This window comes from Apodemus sylvaticus, chromosome 22 (genome assembly GCF_947179515.1).
Source record: "Apodemus sylvaticus chromosome 22, mApoSyl1.1, whole genome shotgun sequence".
Classification (NCBI taxonomy): domain Eukaryota; kingdom Metazoa; phylum Chordata; class Mammalia; order Rodentia; family Muridae; genus Apodemus; species Apodemus sylvaticus.
In genome coordinates this window covers 57,712,178-57,730,543 of record NC_067493.1, presented here as the reverse complement: position 1 = coordinate 57,730,543, position 18,366 = coordinate 57,712,178, and the positions used below count along the sequence as shown (strand labels likewise).

At 54.2% G+C, this 18,366-nt stretch overlaps 1 protein-coding gene across 1 annotated transcript in view; it reads left to right on the top strand.

Annotated features, from left to right (window-relative positions):
- The first annotated feature begins 8,717 nt into the window (after positions 1–8,717).
- The window catches only part of Mn1 (MN1 proto-oncogene, transcriptional regulator), a 38,168-nt gene continuing 28,519 nt past the window's right edge, over positions 8,718–18,366 (top strand). The window contains exon 1 of the mRNA XM_052167438.1: positions 8,718–12,465. Within this exon, the coding sequence (XP_052023398.1) occupies positions 8,733–12,465 (3,733 nt within the window). The 5' untranslated portion in view covers positions 8,718–8,732. The remainder of the gene's footprint in view (positions 12,466–18,366) is intronic.

Genomic DNA, 18,366 nt, shown 5'->3' with positions numbered 1-18,366 from the left:
CAGGGAGGGGCCCAGCCATGACCCTCTGGGCAGTTTCTGAAGGCCAACAAGCTCTTTCCTACCCTGTCCCATCCTGGCAGCCTGACAAGGCAAGGGGTGTGCCCGGCTTCCCCCTCAGAGCTTCTTTTCCTGGCTCGGCCCTTAGGTCTGTCCTGGGTCTCGCATGTGCTAGGCCATTACTCTGCCGCTGAGCTCCTGTGGGCAGGTAGAGGGAGGCACATTCCCCTGTGGGATGTTGTCCCTATGTTCCCGTCTGTGAAATGGGCACACGTCCATCCATCCTCGGGTGGGACTGGTGTGGGACTTAGAACTGATCTCTGGAGGGCCCTCGTGAGCGGAATATTACTCCCTTGCAGCTTGGTCCCAAGAGGATGGCCAAAGCCACCACCATGTCCATATCCTCAGAAGTCCAGCAGAGGGAGCCACTAGGTTCTCTACCTTCCTGGAGTGACACAGGAGAGCCACACCTAACCCTAACACTTCACATTCCGAGCTGCTAGCACATCTCCGTGTAGGCAGCATTGAAGCCAGGCTTACAAAGGAAATTGAGGCACAGGAAGATTTACTCTAAGGTACGCAGCATCCTCTGCTTGGTAGAAGGGGGTCAGTGGTGCTGCACAGCAGGGCTCTACCTGCCCAGCACCTAGGCAGACATCACTGCTGTCTACCGTCTGTCACAGACCAAAAGACAACTGCTCTGGGGAGTCAGTGTGATGACGCAGGTGACCTTCCTGTGGCTGTGGGGGGCTTCTCTCTGCAGCTACATCTATGACCTCAGCAGCCTTGTCTGCAGCTGAGGGGGTGAAGGCAGAAAAGGGCACAGAGGAGGGTCATTGAGAGGGGATGGAGTAATTTTGGAGGCTCTGCGAAGGCTGTTTAGAAGCCTATTTACTGCTCAGTTCTAGTGGTAGGGAGTCCTGTTGCCACCAGAATAAAAGATGGGTGTATGTGGGGAGGGGCAGAACATGACCATGCTAGATAGGGTTGTGTCTTCTCCCTCACTATGTGTCATATGACACTTGTGTACCAAGTCTGTTTTATTTTTTTATTGCTGATTGGGCACTCTAAGGGAGGCCCTGGAGTTGCTGGGTTTCATTTCCAGCCGGTGGAGTTGCTCTGAGTTATTTTGGGACAGGAGCCGGGTTCATCACACTTGGCTTCCAGGATGGAGAACGGAAACTCCCGGCTGGTAGCTGGAGAAGAGACATCCATATAGAAGGAGACACAGGCAAGGCTTTGGGGTCCGATGGTCGGAGGGTCTGAGGCGTCCATCTGTGAGGCCTGGAGCAGGTAGCCACACCTTTCAGGGTTCAGGGGCTAAGGGTTTAGGGGAAATCCAGAAGTTCCATCCAGGCAGCAGTGCAGGCTTGTGATCCCCCCCCCCCCCAGTATTCCAAGCGGCAGAGGCAAGACGTTCATCAGAGTTCATTCCCAGATGGTTTATCTAGTGAGTTCCCAGTCAGAGTTATGTTACAAGACTCTTTCAAAAGAAAAAAAAAAAAAAAGAAAAAACAAACAACACAAAATAAAAATAAAACAAACAGAAACAAATCCCCAAAGAAAGAACTAGCTCTGATTGCTGTTGGAATGTCCCCTCTGGACAGTGGTCTCCCTTCAACCGCTGTGTGCCCAGGGTGGTGCTACCCCAGGGCCTGCTACATGAGCTGGGCAGCTTCCTGCTGTGCTGAACTGCCTTGTGCAACCCAAAGAGCACTCAGCACAGCCGAGCCCTCAAGTATCTGGGGATTCCCTACACCCCTAGTGGCTGGATACTGTGCAGTTGAACAGCCTATGGTGCCAAGAAGGCTTCTGTGGCACGGGATCCACCTGGCCCCAATAAGCTTCCTCCTGAGGGGACAATCAGTGGCTTTCCATGCTTACACACTGAGGGCAGGTTGCCTGGAAGGAAAAGAGTGGAGACTCTCTCTCTAGGCTGAGGGCCTTCGGGGCCGCGTTCCCTTGAGAGGATAGCTTGGATTCCGAGGAGCTAAGCAGAGTGGAGCAAAGAGCCGTGGCCCGGTACCAGCTACTTAGGTGCTAGTTCTGGCTTGTTTGCTTTGTGAGTTTAGGCGCGTCGGTTTACCTATCCATGCTTCAGTTTAAAACTTTTAGAAAGTGGAGAGCAAAGAAACCTGCTAATAAATAAAGGTGGCTGTTGGTTATATTAACAGTGATCTATTAGTCTACATAGTGCCTGCTAGGACCCCTGTCCATCACCTGCTTACCTAAACTAACCATCTATCTTTACCTACGAATCACCCATTAGTAGACACATCATCCCTTTCTGCCTGTCTGTCTGTCCATCCATCCATTCATCTATCCACAGTTCATTACTATTCTATCTATCCTCCATCCAACTATCTATTTTGTCTATCTATTCACCTTCTTTCTTTCTGCTTCTTTGTTTCTAAGTTTCTTTTTGTTTCTTTGTCTCTTTTCTTTCATCACCTGCTTACCTGTCATCCATACATCCAATTCATCTTCCTTCGTCCCTCTCTTTCCTTCCTTCCTTTTTTCCTTCCTTTTTTCCTTCCTTCCTTCCTTCCTTCCTTCCTTCCTTCCTTCCTTCCTTCCTTCCTCCTTCCTTCCTTCCTTCCTTCCTTCCTTCCTTTCTTTCTTTCTTTCTTTCTTTCTTTCTTTCTTTCTTTCTTTCTTTCTTTCTTTCTTTCTTTCTTTCTTTCTTTCTTTCTTTCTTTCTTTCTTTCTTTCTTTCTTCTTAACTAATTATTTATCTGTTTGTCCATCCATCTATCCAGTGAGCCAGGTTCTTTCTTGCACATCTGCCCCTCCCCGACCCCTTCAAGGCAGCTTTGTAGGAGTGAGACATCTTATAAGGCTGCTGCCTGCTCAGGGCGGTGGCAGTGGCTCTGAACCTGACAGTTATGACTCTCATACCCAAGATGCAAGATGTTTCCCAGGGAGCGAGTCTTGTGCCACAAGACTAGTCTGTGCAAATAGTGTGGCATGTTCTGGGTTAGCTGCTTAGGGACAAACACAGGACTACCTCCCTCCCAGGACTACCTCTTTCCCAAGGAAACCAGGTGAGAATGATTTCTGGGACCACCTTGAAGGGCAAAGAAAGGAATGGTTCTCAGGTCTCTAGGACTTTGCTTCTGATCTTTCATGGTATTCTCGAGGCCTTCTCTGGAGGGTCTCCTGATGCAGGTCTTAAACCTTGCCTTCTCCTGAATGTTGCCTGAAACTTCCCATATCCCTCTAGCCTGTGTTTATATCTGGAAAGGTCCTTTGGCTTCTTCTGAGTGTCAAACTCCTATTCTACCTTCAAAACTCACTTTAGGGAACCCTTTTCTATTTCTTTACCCTCTCATCACAGGTATTTTAAGTCCTTATTGATGGAATCCTCATGTCAAACAAACAAACCAAAAAAGGGGCGGGGGACAAACCAAAAAAGGGGCGGGGGGACTTCTTTGATCTGATCTGAAGGTTGAAATTGTTTTTTGCCTTTCTTTTGCTGAGTTTCCAGATGGAACCTTCTCATACAGTGGGTATTCAGTGGACAGCTAGAAGAGATACTCAGAAGATATCAGGTATCATGTGTAGAGAGGTGGAATCATTGTTGCTTAGCAACCAGCAGCCTGTGGCTACAGGAAGTTCTCATCCCTTGCACCTACTAGTCAGTCAGCCCCTTGATCTTCTCTCCTGGTCACACTGGGCCTGCCTGGAGGTTTCTGACCAGGGTGCCATCTAGACTGCTCCATGGGCACTAGCTCGGAGCGGGAGTGGGAGCGGGGGCAGGGGATGGTAAGATGCCCACCGAGATGTCCACTTTTGATAGCTGGGCTACTGAGCAGTACTGAGCGGGACCATTGTTTTCCTCTGCCTTCTTTCATTTAAATGCAGAGACAAACAGAGCCTGGACAAGAATAGTGGCTGGGACAGAGGCTTACTCGCCAGCCACACGTGAGGTCTGTTGGCTTTGCAAACATGATCAATCACCTTTATGCTCTGGCATGGATGCTCCTCTCCAAACAGAAAATAGAAGCCCAGAGAAGGTAGTATTTTGCCCAAGGTAATACAGCCTACGAAGATAAGATTTAAACCCATAGGTCCACGAAGAACTTCATCTTGGGGCTACTCTGTGGTAAGACCATTGGAGACTCAGGCTCCTCCAGATCTTTCAGAGGTCAGGGCCAAGTGCCCAAGCTCTAGAGTGCATGGGAGACTTGGGAAAGGGAAAGGGGGAAGGTTCCAGGGTGGCCATGCGCAGCTATGGCCTGGCAGTAGCCTCAGGATGCTGTCTGTGGACTGGAATTTGGAATCTGCTATTACTTTGCTCTGGGCAAATTCCTTGACCAAGAGCAGCATCTGACAAATGGGTCAGGTCTGGACCTTGAAGGGACTGTGGTGATGAAGTCGGACTTTAGATGGGAAGTCCCTTGTACACAGCCAGATGAGAGGACACTTTGCTGGCCTGTCACTAGGACTGTCTACTGTCTGTCTACTGTGCGTGTGCTGACAGGCACCCTTTGGATTTGTGTGGGCTGATGGGCAAACATGAGCGCTGTGTCTCCCACGCGCAGGACCGTGCGTTTTTGAATGTGTGTATTTTTGTATGTGGGTTTCAGAAGCCCTTCTTCAGCCCCAGTTGGAGGCTGTTCTGAGCAGTTAGGGGGACATTCCAGGCAGCTCCTCACATGTTACCAGCTCAGAGCACCCCCAGTAGCCCTAGGGGCCCAGCCCATCTGTGTCCCTTCCTTCCTTTGCTGGTGCCAACATGCTCAGTCGCGGTGGTGTTGGTGGGGTACAGGAAGGGGGAGAGGGAGGAGAAGGCCTGGCTAGACGCCTGAGGCTCTGCAGCTCCTGGCTTGGTGCCGGCAGGGACTCTGAGTTCGTTTGAGCACTAGGGGGCAATGTGTCTGTTTGAAAGAAACTTAGAAGCCAGCTACACACACACACACACACACACACACACACACACACACACACACAGAGGCATATACAGGGGTGTCCACACCATAGAGGGTTCACGCTGTGGTGCAAGAGGCCCCAGAGAGAAGAGCACATCCTCATGTCAGTAGGACAACAGGCACACAGGGGCAGGGGTGAGGGCACCCAAGGGCCAGAGACAACTAACTGCACAGAATACATAGTTGCACACCCAGAAAGAGGTGGTGGCTAGGAGCAGACAACACACACACACACATACACACACACACACACACACACACACACACACACACACACACACACATCCCGCACAGTGGCCTTCAAAGATGCATACACCTACCATATATAGAAACACATAGGTACAGGCTGGCCTCCTGGGGCAAGGACAAACGTAAGTACAGTCCATTTATAGTGTTATGGAAGGGGACCCCCATTTAGCACCCTCTTTCAGACACCACCCCCAAAGTGCTGACTCTGGGAAAGAGCCTGGAAAACATATGCCCCCTTCTCCCTTCAGATGTGGGGACCCTCTACCAAGGAGTATGAAATGACACCCCAAAAACTCAAATCAGTGCTCCCCAGACAGCAGACCTGTGAGTCCTTCTTCCCAGCTCCTGACATCCCTCCCTAGTGCTCCAAACAGGTCCCCACACCCCCTTGTCCCCTCCAGACATGACACACAAGGCATTCCATCTCTACCTCCCGAGAAGGCTGCTGTCCCCAAGCACATGGCCAGGTGTCACAGCTTTGCTACCCGGGGTCTCCTCCTGACATCTATTGGTGAACTTTTCCCTCTTTCTGCACAGGAGATTCAAGAGACCCTAGCTCTGGGCCTGGAGGATCAGTTGGGGGTGTCTAGCGGGGTGTTCTTTCCTTTGTGCCTACACAGGCAAAGCCTCTGTCTTCTCTCTGGCTTTCCTTCCCTGTCACTTTGCTAAGTAATAATTTCCATGTCCAATTCCATTTCTTTTCTAGTTCTGAAACCTCTAAGCTATCAGCAAGAGGATAGTTCGCATGAAAACTAATTACACAAAATCAATATTTAATCACAGACCAACAACCTGATCCTGCAGAAAAATCCTTTTAAAACTCCACCACCCTGCACAAATACTTCTTCCCAATGCTTATTTATGGGCCCCGGTTTTGGTGGGGGTAATTTTCATTTTTAATTTCAAAAGGAAAAAAAAAAATCTGTAGACTGCAGGAAAAGCCAGAGCTTGTTGCAGCTTCCTGAGAGCTTTTATTTGGAGTGTGTGAGGGTGGGGGTGAGTGTGTGAGGGATGGGCTTGTGTGGGGTGTGGGGGATGGGCTTGTGTGGGGTGTGGGGGATGGGTTTGTGTGTGGGGTGTGTGTGCGCTCGCGCGCGTGTGTGGAGAGTGTGTGTCGTGGGCGAATGTGTGTGCGTGGGTGATTTCTTGAGAAGTCTCTTGGGGCTTCCTGCCCCCCTCCTAAATCGAGCCCATTTTCCAACATTTGCTCAGAAGCTTCGGGGAGTAATGAATCGGCCGCGAATGACACGGTAACTTTTAACTCATGCCCGCGACAGTGGAGTGCTTAATCTGAGGTTTTTAAATAAAAAGGGCTCCGGGTTGGTTTTATTATAACGTTTATTTCATTTCAGATTTCATGCGTAATTTAGCAAACGCTAGACAGACTTGGGCGATAAACACTTTCTTTTGTTGGGGGGAAAAGGCATTTTTATACACCATGCTTAATTTTATTTAGATTTAATAGCGATATCGGGGCACTTCAACGAAAGTTTTTTTTTTTTTTTTTTTTTTTCTTTTCCCCTCTTCTTTTAAGAATCCTGGCCTGCCAGCAAAATTGTCTCGCTTTATTTCACGGCAAGGAAAATTAAAGGCCTTTCCGCCCCTCCTCCCCTACTTACACTTTGAGAAAACTCGCACACGCATGCTGGCGCTTGGGTGCGCGCGCGCCCACAGAATAAACACCTCCACGTCCTATCACCTCCAACTTCCAACTTTTAATTGCAAGATAGATTTCAGCCTCTGCTCCGTGAGGAGTAGAAAGATCTGAACATTTAAAGTAAGATTATTGGGATAAATATTCCATATGAAATAGGGCAGGTATTAAATCACTCTTATTGATTTTAGTATCACAATCCAATTCCGTTCTTTGACCTCTTCAGTTTAATTGATCTCTTAAGGAGGCCAACTTCGCGCCCTTCAGGGCCTGGGCCTGCGCGCTTGTGGCCGCAGCAAGGTGTCGTCCCCCACCCCCACCCCGTGCGCCCTTAGCGCCCTCGCTCTCCTCAGGGTTTCGCATTGTCTCGCCTCGCCGCTCCCGCGCCGGGCTCACCCGAAGTGTCTCCACAAAGCGGCCGAGGGTCCGTGGCTTCTTCCCGGGTTAGCCGGCGGCAGAGAACCGGAAGCCGCGCACGGTGGGTGACTGGGGAACGAGCGAGCCAGTCTCTAGTCCCGGAGACAACCTTACTTCTTGTTTTTCCTTGGCGATCACCTCGTGAACTTGCCAGGGCCGGCTCCCTGGGGCGCCGCCCTGGGCCGCAGCACAGGCGACACTTAGCGACTTTCCCTGGCGCGTCCGGGGACTCTGCCAGGCTACCCCCCATTGTCTGTGCGCCCCGCACAGCTCACCGCCCACCTCCCCGCCCCCTGCCCACCCGGCAGGTCGCGCTGGCTCCGGTTGGGGGTGGGGAGTTGGGAACAGCGTGAATGGGAAGGGGGCGGACAAAGCCTGGCTCCCGCCGTCGTCCTCGGCTCGCGCCCTCCCTAGCCAGGGGCATCCCGGGCGCACCCCCAACGCCTTAGTACCGGACCCGGAGTAGCGCGGGTCGGTGGCCGGGCCTGCGCAGCCGGGACCCGGGACCACCTTAAGAGCGAGCCCCGCCTCCGGGCCCGCTCGGGCGGTGCTGATTGGTGCAGAGGTAATGGCTGGAATGGATTGCTGAAACGCAAAACTTGTTGCTGCTTCTCCCGGAGCCGGCGAGAGGCAGACGCGGAGCGGGAGCCCGGACCGCGCAGCGCCTTGCCCGCCCCGCGCGCCCTGCTCGCCCGCGCGGCCCCTTCCCGGGTCCGAGGGGACCCGCGGAGCGCGGAGGCGGGAGCCACAGCTTCGGAGCCGACGGCCCCACGCCTCTCCTCCTGCGCGCGGCCCGAGACTCCCGCGAACTCGCGCGGCGACCGGTGATCGAGCCCGAGCCGCGGAGCCGCGCGTCTCCCGCAGCCTGCGTTCCCGCTCCGGCGCTCGCATCTCCTGCTGCCGGGCCAGCACCAGCGATGAGGAGCCGAGCAGCCCGTCTTCCGAGCCGCTGAAGCTTTCACCGCCGATCGCCCGCGGCCGACCGGAGGTGCGGGAGCCGGTGCGGCCCGGGAGCGGGGACTCGGGGCAGGGGAAGGACCAAGGGGCTCCTCTACGGTCCCAGCCGCCGCGCCGCGGACTCCAGAAGGTGATCATTCTGCTCTCCCGCCCCTTTCCCTCCCCCTTCCCTAACTTTTTGTCTCAGGTCGTCGGCCTCCAGGTCTCTTCTCCGCATACCCACCCGCGGTTGTGCCATCCACCCGGGGCATGGGCCCCCCGACAAGGCTCCAGGAGGCGCCGCGGCCTCGCAAGACGTGAGAGGCCCGCTTGGGTCGATTCCGAGGTTCCGGAGAGCAGCGGAGAGAGCTCCTAGCCAGCGCCCGCGCGCTCGGCCGGGCGGCAGTGAGCGCTGCGCCGCGCCCCGCGGTGCAGAACATCCCGGAGCGCCGGAGCCGCGCTGAAGCGAGTAGCTGGCCCGGAGGCTTGCGGCGGAGCAGGCTGTCATGCCCTATTGATCCCCCCCGCACCCCCACCCCCCGCCAAGTATGTTTGGGCTGGACCAATTCGAGCCCCAGATCAACAGCCGGCACGCCGGTCAGGGCGAGGGGAACTTTAACGAAGCCGGACTGAGCATGAACGCCCACTTTAAGGCTCCTGCTTTCCACGCCGGGCCTCCTCCTGGCCCCGTGGACCCTGCAATAAGCACTCTGGGCGAGCCCCCGATCTTGGGTTTGAACATGGAGCCCTACGGCTTCCATGCGCGCGGCCACTCCGAGCTGCACGCAGGGGGGCTGCAGGCGCAGCCTGTGCACGGCTTCTTCGGTGGTCAGCAGCCTCACCACAGCCATCCCGGAGGCCATCACCCACATCAGCATCACCCCCACTTTGGGGGCAACTTCGGTGGTCCGGACCCAGGTGCCTCATGTCTGCACGGGGGCCGATTGCTTGGCTATGGAGGTGCAGCGGGCGGCCTGGGCAGCCAGCCTCCCTTCGCAGAGAGTTATGAGCACATGGCGGAGAGCCAGGGGCCGGAGGGCTTCGGCCCGCAGCGGCCAGGAAACCTCCCGGACTTCCACGGTTCGGGCACCTCGGGCCACGCCGTGCCTGCCCCGTGTCTGCCTCTGGACCAGAGCCCTAACCGGGCTGCCTCTTTCCACGGCCTGTCTGCCTCTAGCGGCTCGGATTCTCACAGCCTGGAGCCTCGGAGGGTGACGAACCAAGGAGCTGTAGATTCCCTGGAATACAATTATCCGAGCGAGCCGCCCTCAGGACATTTTGACATGTTTTCACCCTCTGACTCTGAAGGGCAGCTGCCACATTATGCTGCAGGTCGCCAGGTTCCCGGGGGCGCTTTCCCGAGTGCTTCGGCCATGCCCAGAGCCACAGGCATGGTGGGTTTGTCCAAAATGCACGGCCAGCCACCGCAGCCGCCACCACAACAGCAACAACCGCAGCATGGAGTGTTCTTCGAGAGGTTTGGCGGGGCCCGAAAGATGCCTGTGGGTCTGGAGCCTGCGGTGGGCTCCAGGCACCCGCTAATGCAGCCTCCCCAGCAGGCCCCACCACCCCCGCAGCAGCAGCCCCCGCAGCAGCCACCGCCACCACCCGGGCTTCTGGTCCGACAGAATTCTTGCCCTCCTGCGCTCCCGAGGCCCCAGCAGGGTGAGGCTGGCACACCCAGTGGCGGCCTGCAGGACGGGGGCCCCATGCTGCCCAGCCAACACGCGCAGTTCGAGTACCCCATCCATCGGCTAGAGAACCGGAGCATGCACCCATATTCTGAGCCTGTTTTCAGCATGCAGCATCCCCCTCCTCAGCAGGCGCCCAACCAGAGGCTGCAGCATTTTGATGCGCCCCCCTACATGAACGTGGCCAAGAGGCCGCGTTTTGACTTTCCGGGCGGCGCAGGCGTGGACCGCTGCGCCTCGTGGAATGGCAGCATGCATAACGGCACCCTGGAAAACCAACTCTCTCCCTCTGCCTATCCAGGCCTCCCAGGCGAGTTCACACCGCCTGTGCCGGACAGCTTTCCCTCGGGACCGCCCTTGCAGCACCCGGGGCCGGACCACCAGTCCCTGCAGCAGCAGCAGCAGCAGCAGCAACAACAGCAGCAGCAACAGCAGCAGCAACAACAACAACAGCAACAGCAGCATCAGCAGCAACGCCAGAATGCGGCCCTCATGATTAAACAGATGGCGTCCCGGAACCAGCAGCAGCGGTTGCGACAGCCCAACCTGGCCCAGCTAGGCCATCCTGGGGACGTGGGCCAGGGAGGCCTGGTCCACGGAGGTTCCGTGAGCGGCTTGGCCCAGACGAACTTTGAGCGCGAAGGCAGCAGCGCAGGTGCGGGGCGCCTGAGTGGCTTTGAGCAGCAGGCCCCCCACCTGGCGCAGGAGAGCGCATGGTTCCCGGGTCCACCCCCTCCTGGCGACCTGCTGCCCCGGAGGATGGGAGGCGCGGGGTTGCCGGCTGACTGCGGCCCGCACGACCCTGGTCTGGCGCCTCCCCCTGCCCCGGGTGGCTCAGGGGTGCTATTCCGAGGCTCTCTGCAGGAGCCTCTGAGGATGCCTGGGGAAGGCCACGTGCCCGCACTAGCCTCGCCCGGGCTGCAGTTTGGGGGCAGCTTGGCTGGCCTAGGCCAGTTGCAGTCGCCTGGGGCCGGTGTGGGACTGCCCAACGCTCCGTCGGAGCGACGGCCTCCGCCTCCAGACTTCCCCGCGCCAGCTCTCGGGGGCCAGTCTGGCTTTCCATTCGGCTCAGGCAGCCGGCAGGCCACGCCGCACAGCGCTCCAGGCGTGAATTCGCCCCCGAGCGCGGGCGCGGGCAGCGGTAGCTCCGGTGCTGGCGGGGGCGCTTACCCGCCGCAGCCCGATTTCCAACCTAGCCAGCGCAACTCGGCCAGTAAGCTGGGCGCGCTGTCGTTGGGGTCTTTCAACAAACCGAGCTCTAAGGACAACCTGTTCGGCCAGAGCTGCCTGGCTGCGCTCTCCACTGCTTGCCAGAACATGATCGCCAGCCTGGGTGCTCCCAACCTCAACGTGACTTTCAGCAAGAAGAACCCACCCGAGGGGAAGAGGAAACTGAGCCAGAACGAGCCCGACAGCGCGGTCGCAGCCAGTAACCCAGGCTCGGATTACTTCCCCGGCGGGGCTACTCCTGGGGCCCCTGGACCCGGAGGCCCTTCCGGGACCAGTGGTGGTGGCTCCAAAGCCTCAGGACCGCCCAACCCTCCCATCCAGGGGGACGGCACCAGTCTCTCCCCCAATTACACCCTGGAACCAACGTCGGGTAACGAGGGCAAGCCTGTCCCTGGGGGCAGTGGCCGGGGAAGGGGACGCAGAAAACGGGACAGTGGTCATGTGAGCCCCGGGACCTTTTTTGACAAATACTCCGCAGCTCCTGACAGTGGGGGCGCACCAGGGGTGAGCCCGGGGCAGCAGCAGGCTCCTGGTTCAGCCGCTGGGGGAAGCTCAGTGAATGAGACCCGAGGGCCCACACCCCATGAGAAGTCCCTCACATCACCATCGTGGGGAAAGGGAGCCGAGATGCTCCTGGGGGACCAGCCCGACCTCATGGCATCCCTGGACAGCACAGCCAAATCAGATGGCAGTTCCCCGCACGTGGGTGAGTTCGCCTCTGACGAGGTGAGCACAAGTTATGCGAATGAGGATGAAGTGTCCTCCAGTTCTGACAACACTACAGCCCTGGCCAAAGCCAGCCGAAGTCCCCTGGTGACCAGCTCACCCAAACTCCCTCCTCGAGGGGTGGGTGCTGGGGAACACACACCGAAGGCTTCTGCCCTGGGCCTGGGCATCCTGTCTACCTCTACCTCGACCCCTGACAGCTATGGTGGGGGCGTGGGCACCGGACATCCCGGCACGCCAGGCCTGGAGCAGGTCCGGACCCCAACGAGCAGCAGCGGTGCCCCGCCGCCTCCTGACGAGATTCATCCCCTGGAGATCCTCCAAGCCCAGATCCAGCTGCAGAGACAACAATTTAGCATCTCGGAGGACCAGCCCCTGGGGCTCAAGGGCAGCAAAAAATCCGAGTGTGCGGTAGGGGCCTCGGGAGCACAGAATGGTGACAGCGAGTTGGGTAGCTGCTGCTCTGAAGCAGTCAAGAGCGCCATGAGCACCATCGACCTGGACTCCCTGATGGCAGAACACAGCACCACCTGGTACATGCCACCTGACAAGGCCCTGGTGGACGGTGGAGACGATGACAAGACGCTGGCGCCCTGGGAGAAGGCCAAGTCCCAGAACCCCAACAACAAAGAAGGTATATGTACGCGCCTTCCTTGTTTTCTGGTGCCAGCCCTAGCCCAGGCTGGCCTTCCTCTCCACCCAGACCCTCTGGTTGCACCCTGTTGGACTGTCAGGCAGAGTTTGTCTTTCCTGGTAGCAAGAACTTAGATTCCCCTTTGGAGAATCATCATTAGTTGCCTTCTTGCTCCCCATTTTTCTGAGTTTTTCAGGGTTCGGGCCTTGGAGAAGCTGGGCCCCTCCCATTTCACACTAAGACCCTCTCAGCATTCAGCCTCTCTCTGACAGGACACCTGGAAGGCCACAGGGCTGCCACCCTGCCCTCCTTAGCCTTCAGCTGGAGTTGGCTTACGGTGGTTAATACTTTTGCAAAGTCCCCGCCCTGGTGTGGGCAGCGTCACTCGGAGGCCAGGCCTCATTGGGCAAAATTTGTTTTTAGAGAATAGTTCTTTGGGCGTTTAAGTTGGAGAGTTTCACGGGAAAAGCAAAACACCTGGGGACCTGTCAGGGTCCTAGGCAACCACCGCAGTCTCAGGTGGGTGTGAAGACCAGGCCGGGTTCTGCTTGGCAGCAGCCACAGCACTCCTTCACGACACCATTTGTGTTTGGGGTTATGACTATGTATTCCTAAGGCACAAAGGACCTTCGCTTGTCAATATCTCACTTGGCGTTGGTGACAGATGTCCAGTCCCAGGTCTCATTTGCATTCAGAGCACCCCTTCCCCTCCAGGCCTGGAGGCCTTTAAGGTGGCAGGGACGGGTGCAGGCACAGGCTAACAGCTTTTAAATCCAGAGATGAATAGACTGCAGTAAGTTTACATTTTTATTTTAATGGGACTCTTCTTTTCTTTACAAAAACCAAAGCAACAACAACAACAACAACAAAAAACCATTGCTAGTACCCTTTTAAAATTGGTAACATTGTTTGTTTGTTTTTTTTCCCTCCTGTCCTTACTTCATTTCTAAATCCTAGTTAGCTTATCCAAGTTTTGCTGGACAGAATATTACCGGGTGCCGTGGCCAGCTGTCTTTCAAAAATGCGCCCTTGCTTACGCCTCTCCTCGTCCTTTTCTACTCCAAGTCGAGCCCTCCCAGAGTCTACTGTGTCTTAAGTATATCCTCGGGAGGGTAGGTTTTAAGAAAATATAGTCCTTTTAGGGAAAAGGAAGGTGGGAGTTTGGGTGATCTGGAACTCTCTGGGTCGTCGTCCTTCAGTTTCTGGTTCACGAGTGTGGCCTGGCTGCTTTTCTCTTTGTTCCTCCCTACTGCCCAGCCTGGGATGCCCAGACGTCCGCGCGCTCTCATTTCAAGCCGGGTGTTTAGCATGCACGGCAGACACCAAGCCCCGCATCAGCATTCCACAGACTACTCCCAGGCAAGGCCAGAAATTGGTTAGTTTGGGACCCTCAGCTTCCCCCCCCCCCACCGGCTCTGAAAATGGAGTTGGACAGGGTATCCTGCCACCCCCTTATTTTCTTGTATATAACATCTCGATCTAGCACAATCAATAGTCAGTTAGCAGAGAACTCAGCCCTGTCACTTCTGGCCCAGCCTGCTGCCTCCAGTAATCAAGAACATATTGGCCAAAATGGGGTGAGAAAAGTTTTCAAAAATTAGAGAATTAATAAAGAAAACCAGTTAGTATTTCTCCTTCCAGTCTTTGGAAGGACTTTAGTAGGTGGAGAAGTGTTGGAGGTTTTAATGAGATTTTTTTTTTTTTTTAAACGTAGCTTCACGTCTCATTCTTAACAGGAGAGGTGCAGGCTGCAAGCCCTGAAATGTCTTTGTAGACATGCTTTTAGCTTGTTTCAGTGTCCTAGGGTCATACATTTATGGAATCAAGTGCCAGCTGCTTTTGGGTTGATTCTCCCTGTAAACCGGGGGAAAGCCCTCCTGCATGAGGTGTCAGAGACTTCCCTGGTGCCCAGAGAGCTGGCTGCCTCCCAAGCCTGGGTGGGGGGACGACACCCACTGGATCTCCTTTGTTCCCCACTCTGATGTAGGAAGGCTAGAACCCCAGATAGGTCTAGGAAGTGAGGGTTTCGAATGCTGCTGTTTGGGCTGCAAACTGGGGCTTAAGAAGGTCTCTCAGACTCTCTCCCTTGCTGGTAGTAAATAATGATGATTAAACTTTTCGTTACGATAACACCCCACAGTCCCATCTGTACAAGTTGTATAGGTTGTTTAAATAAATACACACGTTTTTTTTGTCAGGCTCTGAGAGACCTAACTGAAAACCAGTGAAGAGAACCACTTTGAAATAAGTCGGGGGGGGGGGGGGGGAGGTGAGGGGGAAGTATAAGAAAAATGGTCTTTTTTTTTTTTTTTTTTTTTTTTTTTTTTTTTTAAAGTCCTATAGCCCCATTAGCTGGAGTGGAGATACCCAGAGTCCTGATGGGCCTCCACCTTCCAGCACAGAAAGTGCTTCCTGCCACTACCCTCCGAGGCAAAGGCCATCTCTGTAATGATATTTTATTTTGTCTTGCTGTAAAACACACCAGTACTAATGCGATTAAATATTAACTCAGTTTCTGAAATTCTCTGTTCAGATGACAAAATGCGAGTCATTGTTTTACAAAGTGATCTGTGCTGGAGAAGTCTCAGGGACATCTCCAGCTGCGCCCTGCGCCCTGCTTGTTCTCTGGGCTGTAGATGGTCCCTGGGAGAGGAGCAAACTTGACAGGTCCATTGCGGTTCTTTAAACGTCTAGACCACAAGGTCATGTGGCAGTGAGGCCAGCGACCTTCTCTGGGTGACTTGGCCCTTCTCTGCCAACGGGACAAATAACTTTCTGCAAGGAAACTCCATGTTTGCGCGTGAGGCTTCTTCCACGGAGTTGGAGTGGAGGAACGGTCGGGGTGAGCGAACCTGCCTGCCTTTGAGGTGATTCTTTTACGTCAGCAAAGACAACAGGGGTTTTAGATAGTTAGCCAGACCTCTACCTGTGTGGAATATTGTAGATTTGGGGAATTTCAAGACTCAAAGGAAGGAAAACTGACAGGAGATAGGCCGTGGGTACTGATGTGGAAAAAATTCGTTTTCCCTCTCCTTTTGCTCTGCATGATTTTCTTTTCTTTTCTTTTTTTCTTTTCTATATTCTATGTTTACATTCCAAATGATTTTCCCTTTCCTGGTTCCTCCCTCCCTATAAGTTCCCTAAGCCCTCTTCCCTCTGCTCATTCTCCTATCAACCCCCTCCTACTAAGACGGGAATTATGCTCCCTCCATACTGAGTCTGTTCCCACCAAACTTCCCTTTCTGCTGGCAGCTCTGTATATTAAACCATGCGGCTAGAGGGTCTTCCACGCACAGTGAGGCTGGAACTGCCTCTGTGTGCACTTAGCACCCAAACCTCGTCCCATCCAGCACCCAAACCTTGTCCGGTCCCCCGTCCTTTGGAAGTTGTGTGTTTTCACAGAGACTCCGGAGACATTTTTGGAATTTCATGCTCCTCTGTGTTCCCTTAGGAACACAGTCAGGGCTGAGAAATAACTAGGCAGGCGGGAATGGAACTCTAGATTTTGTTGGATGTAGGGTGGGCTTGAGAAGGGAAGGCTTGCCCTGGCTAAGCCCTGGCTGTTGCGGCCATTTATCCAACCTTCCCGCACTAGGTACGGAATTTTGAAGTCTCATTCGGACTTTCCCTGGGAAAGGAAGCCAGCATTGAAATGCTTTTTCTCTGAAGCATTGCCCAATGTGGTCTGTGTGCCTTCATGTGACTTCTGTGCCTTGGGAAGAACTCCTCAGGTGCTAATCAAGGGTACTGTAAATTGATAGGGGCCAGCTTCGTGTCAGCAGTGCTCCGGCTGCCCACTCCCTGGCTCGTGGAGGGCATATAACTACTGTTCTTCTACGCTTGTTTAATATTTCATGGCTGTAATAAACCTGTCTTCCTTGCCCGCCTCCCGACATAAAACCCCAAGTAGCACACATCTGCAATTATACATTTCTACTAAATATTAATAAAGGACAACGGCTTTTTAAGGGGGCCGACGCTTGGTAGAGTTGAACTTGCCCTAGACCCCGTTCCTTCATGTTTCTGGTATATGTTTTTTTAACATTTATTTTTTATTTTTTTATTTTAAGTAACAGTACATTCCAGTGGGTGCCATTTACTCATGGCCGCATACAACCTGGGCTGACTGAAAGACATTCCTCACATGGCTTTCTCTCATATAAATCCGTTTAGATTTCTTGAGAGGCCCCCTCAGACCGGAAGTGAGAGGCTGTTGAAATGTGCTCCTGTTTTATTGAGGGCTTCAGGAAAGGCGCGTGGGTGGCTTAATCTCATTTCTCTTTCTAGCAATGAAATTCTATGATTCCTGATATGATTTTGTTTGCCTGACAGAGGTATTTAAATTTCTACAAAGAATCTTAATAGGTCCTGAGAATACAGCTGGCCTCGCCAACAAGCTCCTGGATCCTCTCCCCTTATATAAAATATGCGTCTTTAATACACAGTGCTAGAGGGCCAGGTGAGTGAGAAGCCTGAAAATCTCCTCTGGGTGGGAGGGCTGGCTGAAGGGGATCAGGGACGCTTCAACACGGCGGAAGCCAGCAAATCACTAGTGGCCCGTTTCTCTCCACTCAAGTGACAATAACATTGGATTGTGTTCCTTGCCCAGGGAGCAATCTCCTTTGCCAAAACCATTTAGGAGATAAATACTGTCAGTTAGGAATACTGTATTTACCTCTGTTTGGCTAATTTTAGAGATGAAAAGCCTGCAGCTTTGTATAATGGGATCAAATGTCTGGGGAATGTGTGGGGACAGGCAGGCAACAGGAGGAACCGCCAACTCCTCCCTTGCCCAGGGGTCCTCAGCTAGCGTGTTTCCTTGTAACCAGCATGCCTGTTTGGCTAATTCTCTGTTTTTTTCTTTGCCCAGGAGGAGCTGGCATAGCCCGGCTTCCTCACCTTCAGTCAGGGTCTGTCTGGTGAGGGTAGGTTTGTTAGGACGGTGTCTTTGGTAGATAGATTTGATTGTGGGATTTGATTGCTCATGGCAGACATGTTGATAGATCCCTGTGTGTGTGATGGAGTGATGGGGCAGCATTAGGAGTTCCCCATCCTCCTCGTACACACCAAGGCTGGAATAAAGTCTGGGGGCTTGCTGGAGAGAGTGTCGCCCCAGTGGGATTAAAGTCCTCCGTCAGGTCTTAGGATGAAAAGCATAGGAAAGTCCTGGGCCGCTTCTCCCCACACATAGATGTGTGCGCATGGCCAAGTGTGCCCCCCTCCCTCAGATCTGTGCCTTCTTGTCTGCCGTCCCAGAAGTGAGCTAATCTACATCCCAGGGGCCATAGACAGGTTCTGATTCCGTAACGGGATGGAACAGACTCAAATGCCAAAACCGTTGCTTTTGACCGTCCTGCTGACAAAGCCCCAGGCTTGCGGCTGCTGGCCTGTGGTGGCTTCCAACTGCAGCGTCTCGGCAGTAGACACCGGCCGCTGTTTGCTGGGTTTTGTGTGTGACCATGTGGTGTGGAAATGTCTTCCCAGCCAAGTTCAGCCAGGTCTTGGTTTTCTATGAGGGGAGAAATGTTTGAGTCGGCGATCCCCACCTCCCCCAAATGTGGGCACCGGACACTGCTGGTTGTTTGTGGAAATTCTGCTCTTTTTATTATAATTCTTTGGTGCCAATGATGTGGCAGAGATGATGCCTGGCTTTCAAATTAGTCATGGTTCAGCCTGCAGGGACCCTCTGTGGCCAAAGGACAGCCCTTCACATCCCCAACACCCAGCTGTTTGGGGGACTGCAAAATCCAGAATGGGGCCCCAAGCTTAAACAACTGCTGGGATCTGGCACATCTGTCTGGATGGGTTGCCAGCCCAAAGGTGGCTGGCATTTCCTGCCATCTTCCAAAGGGCCTGCATGCAATACCCAGTGTCATGTGGTGGCAACTGCGTGCCAGCCCA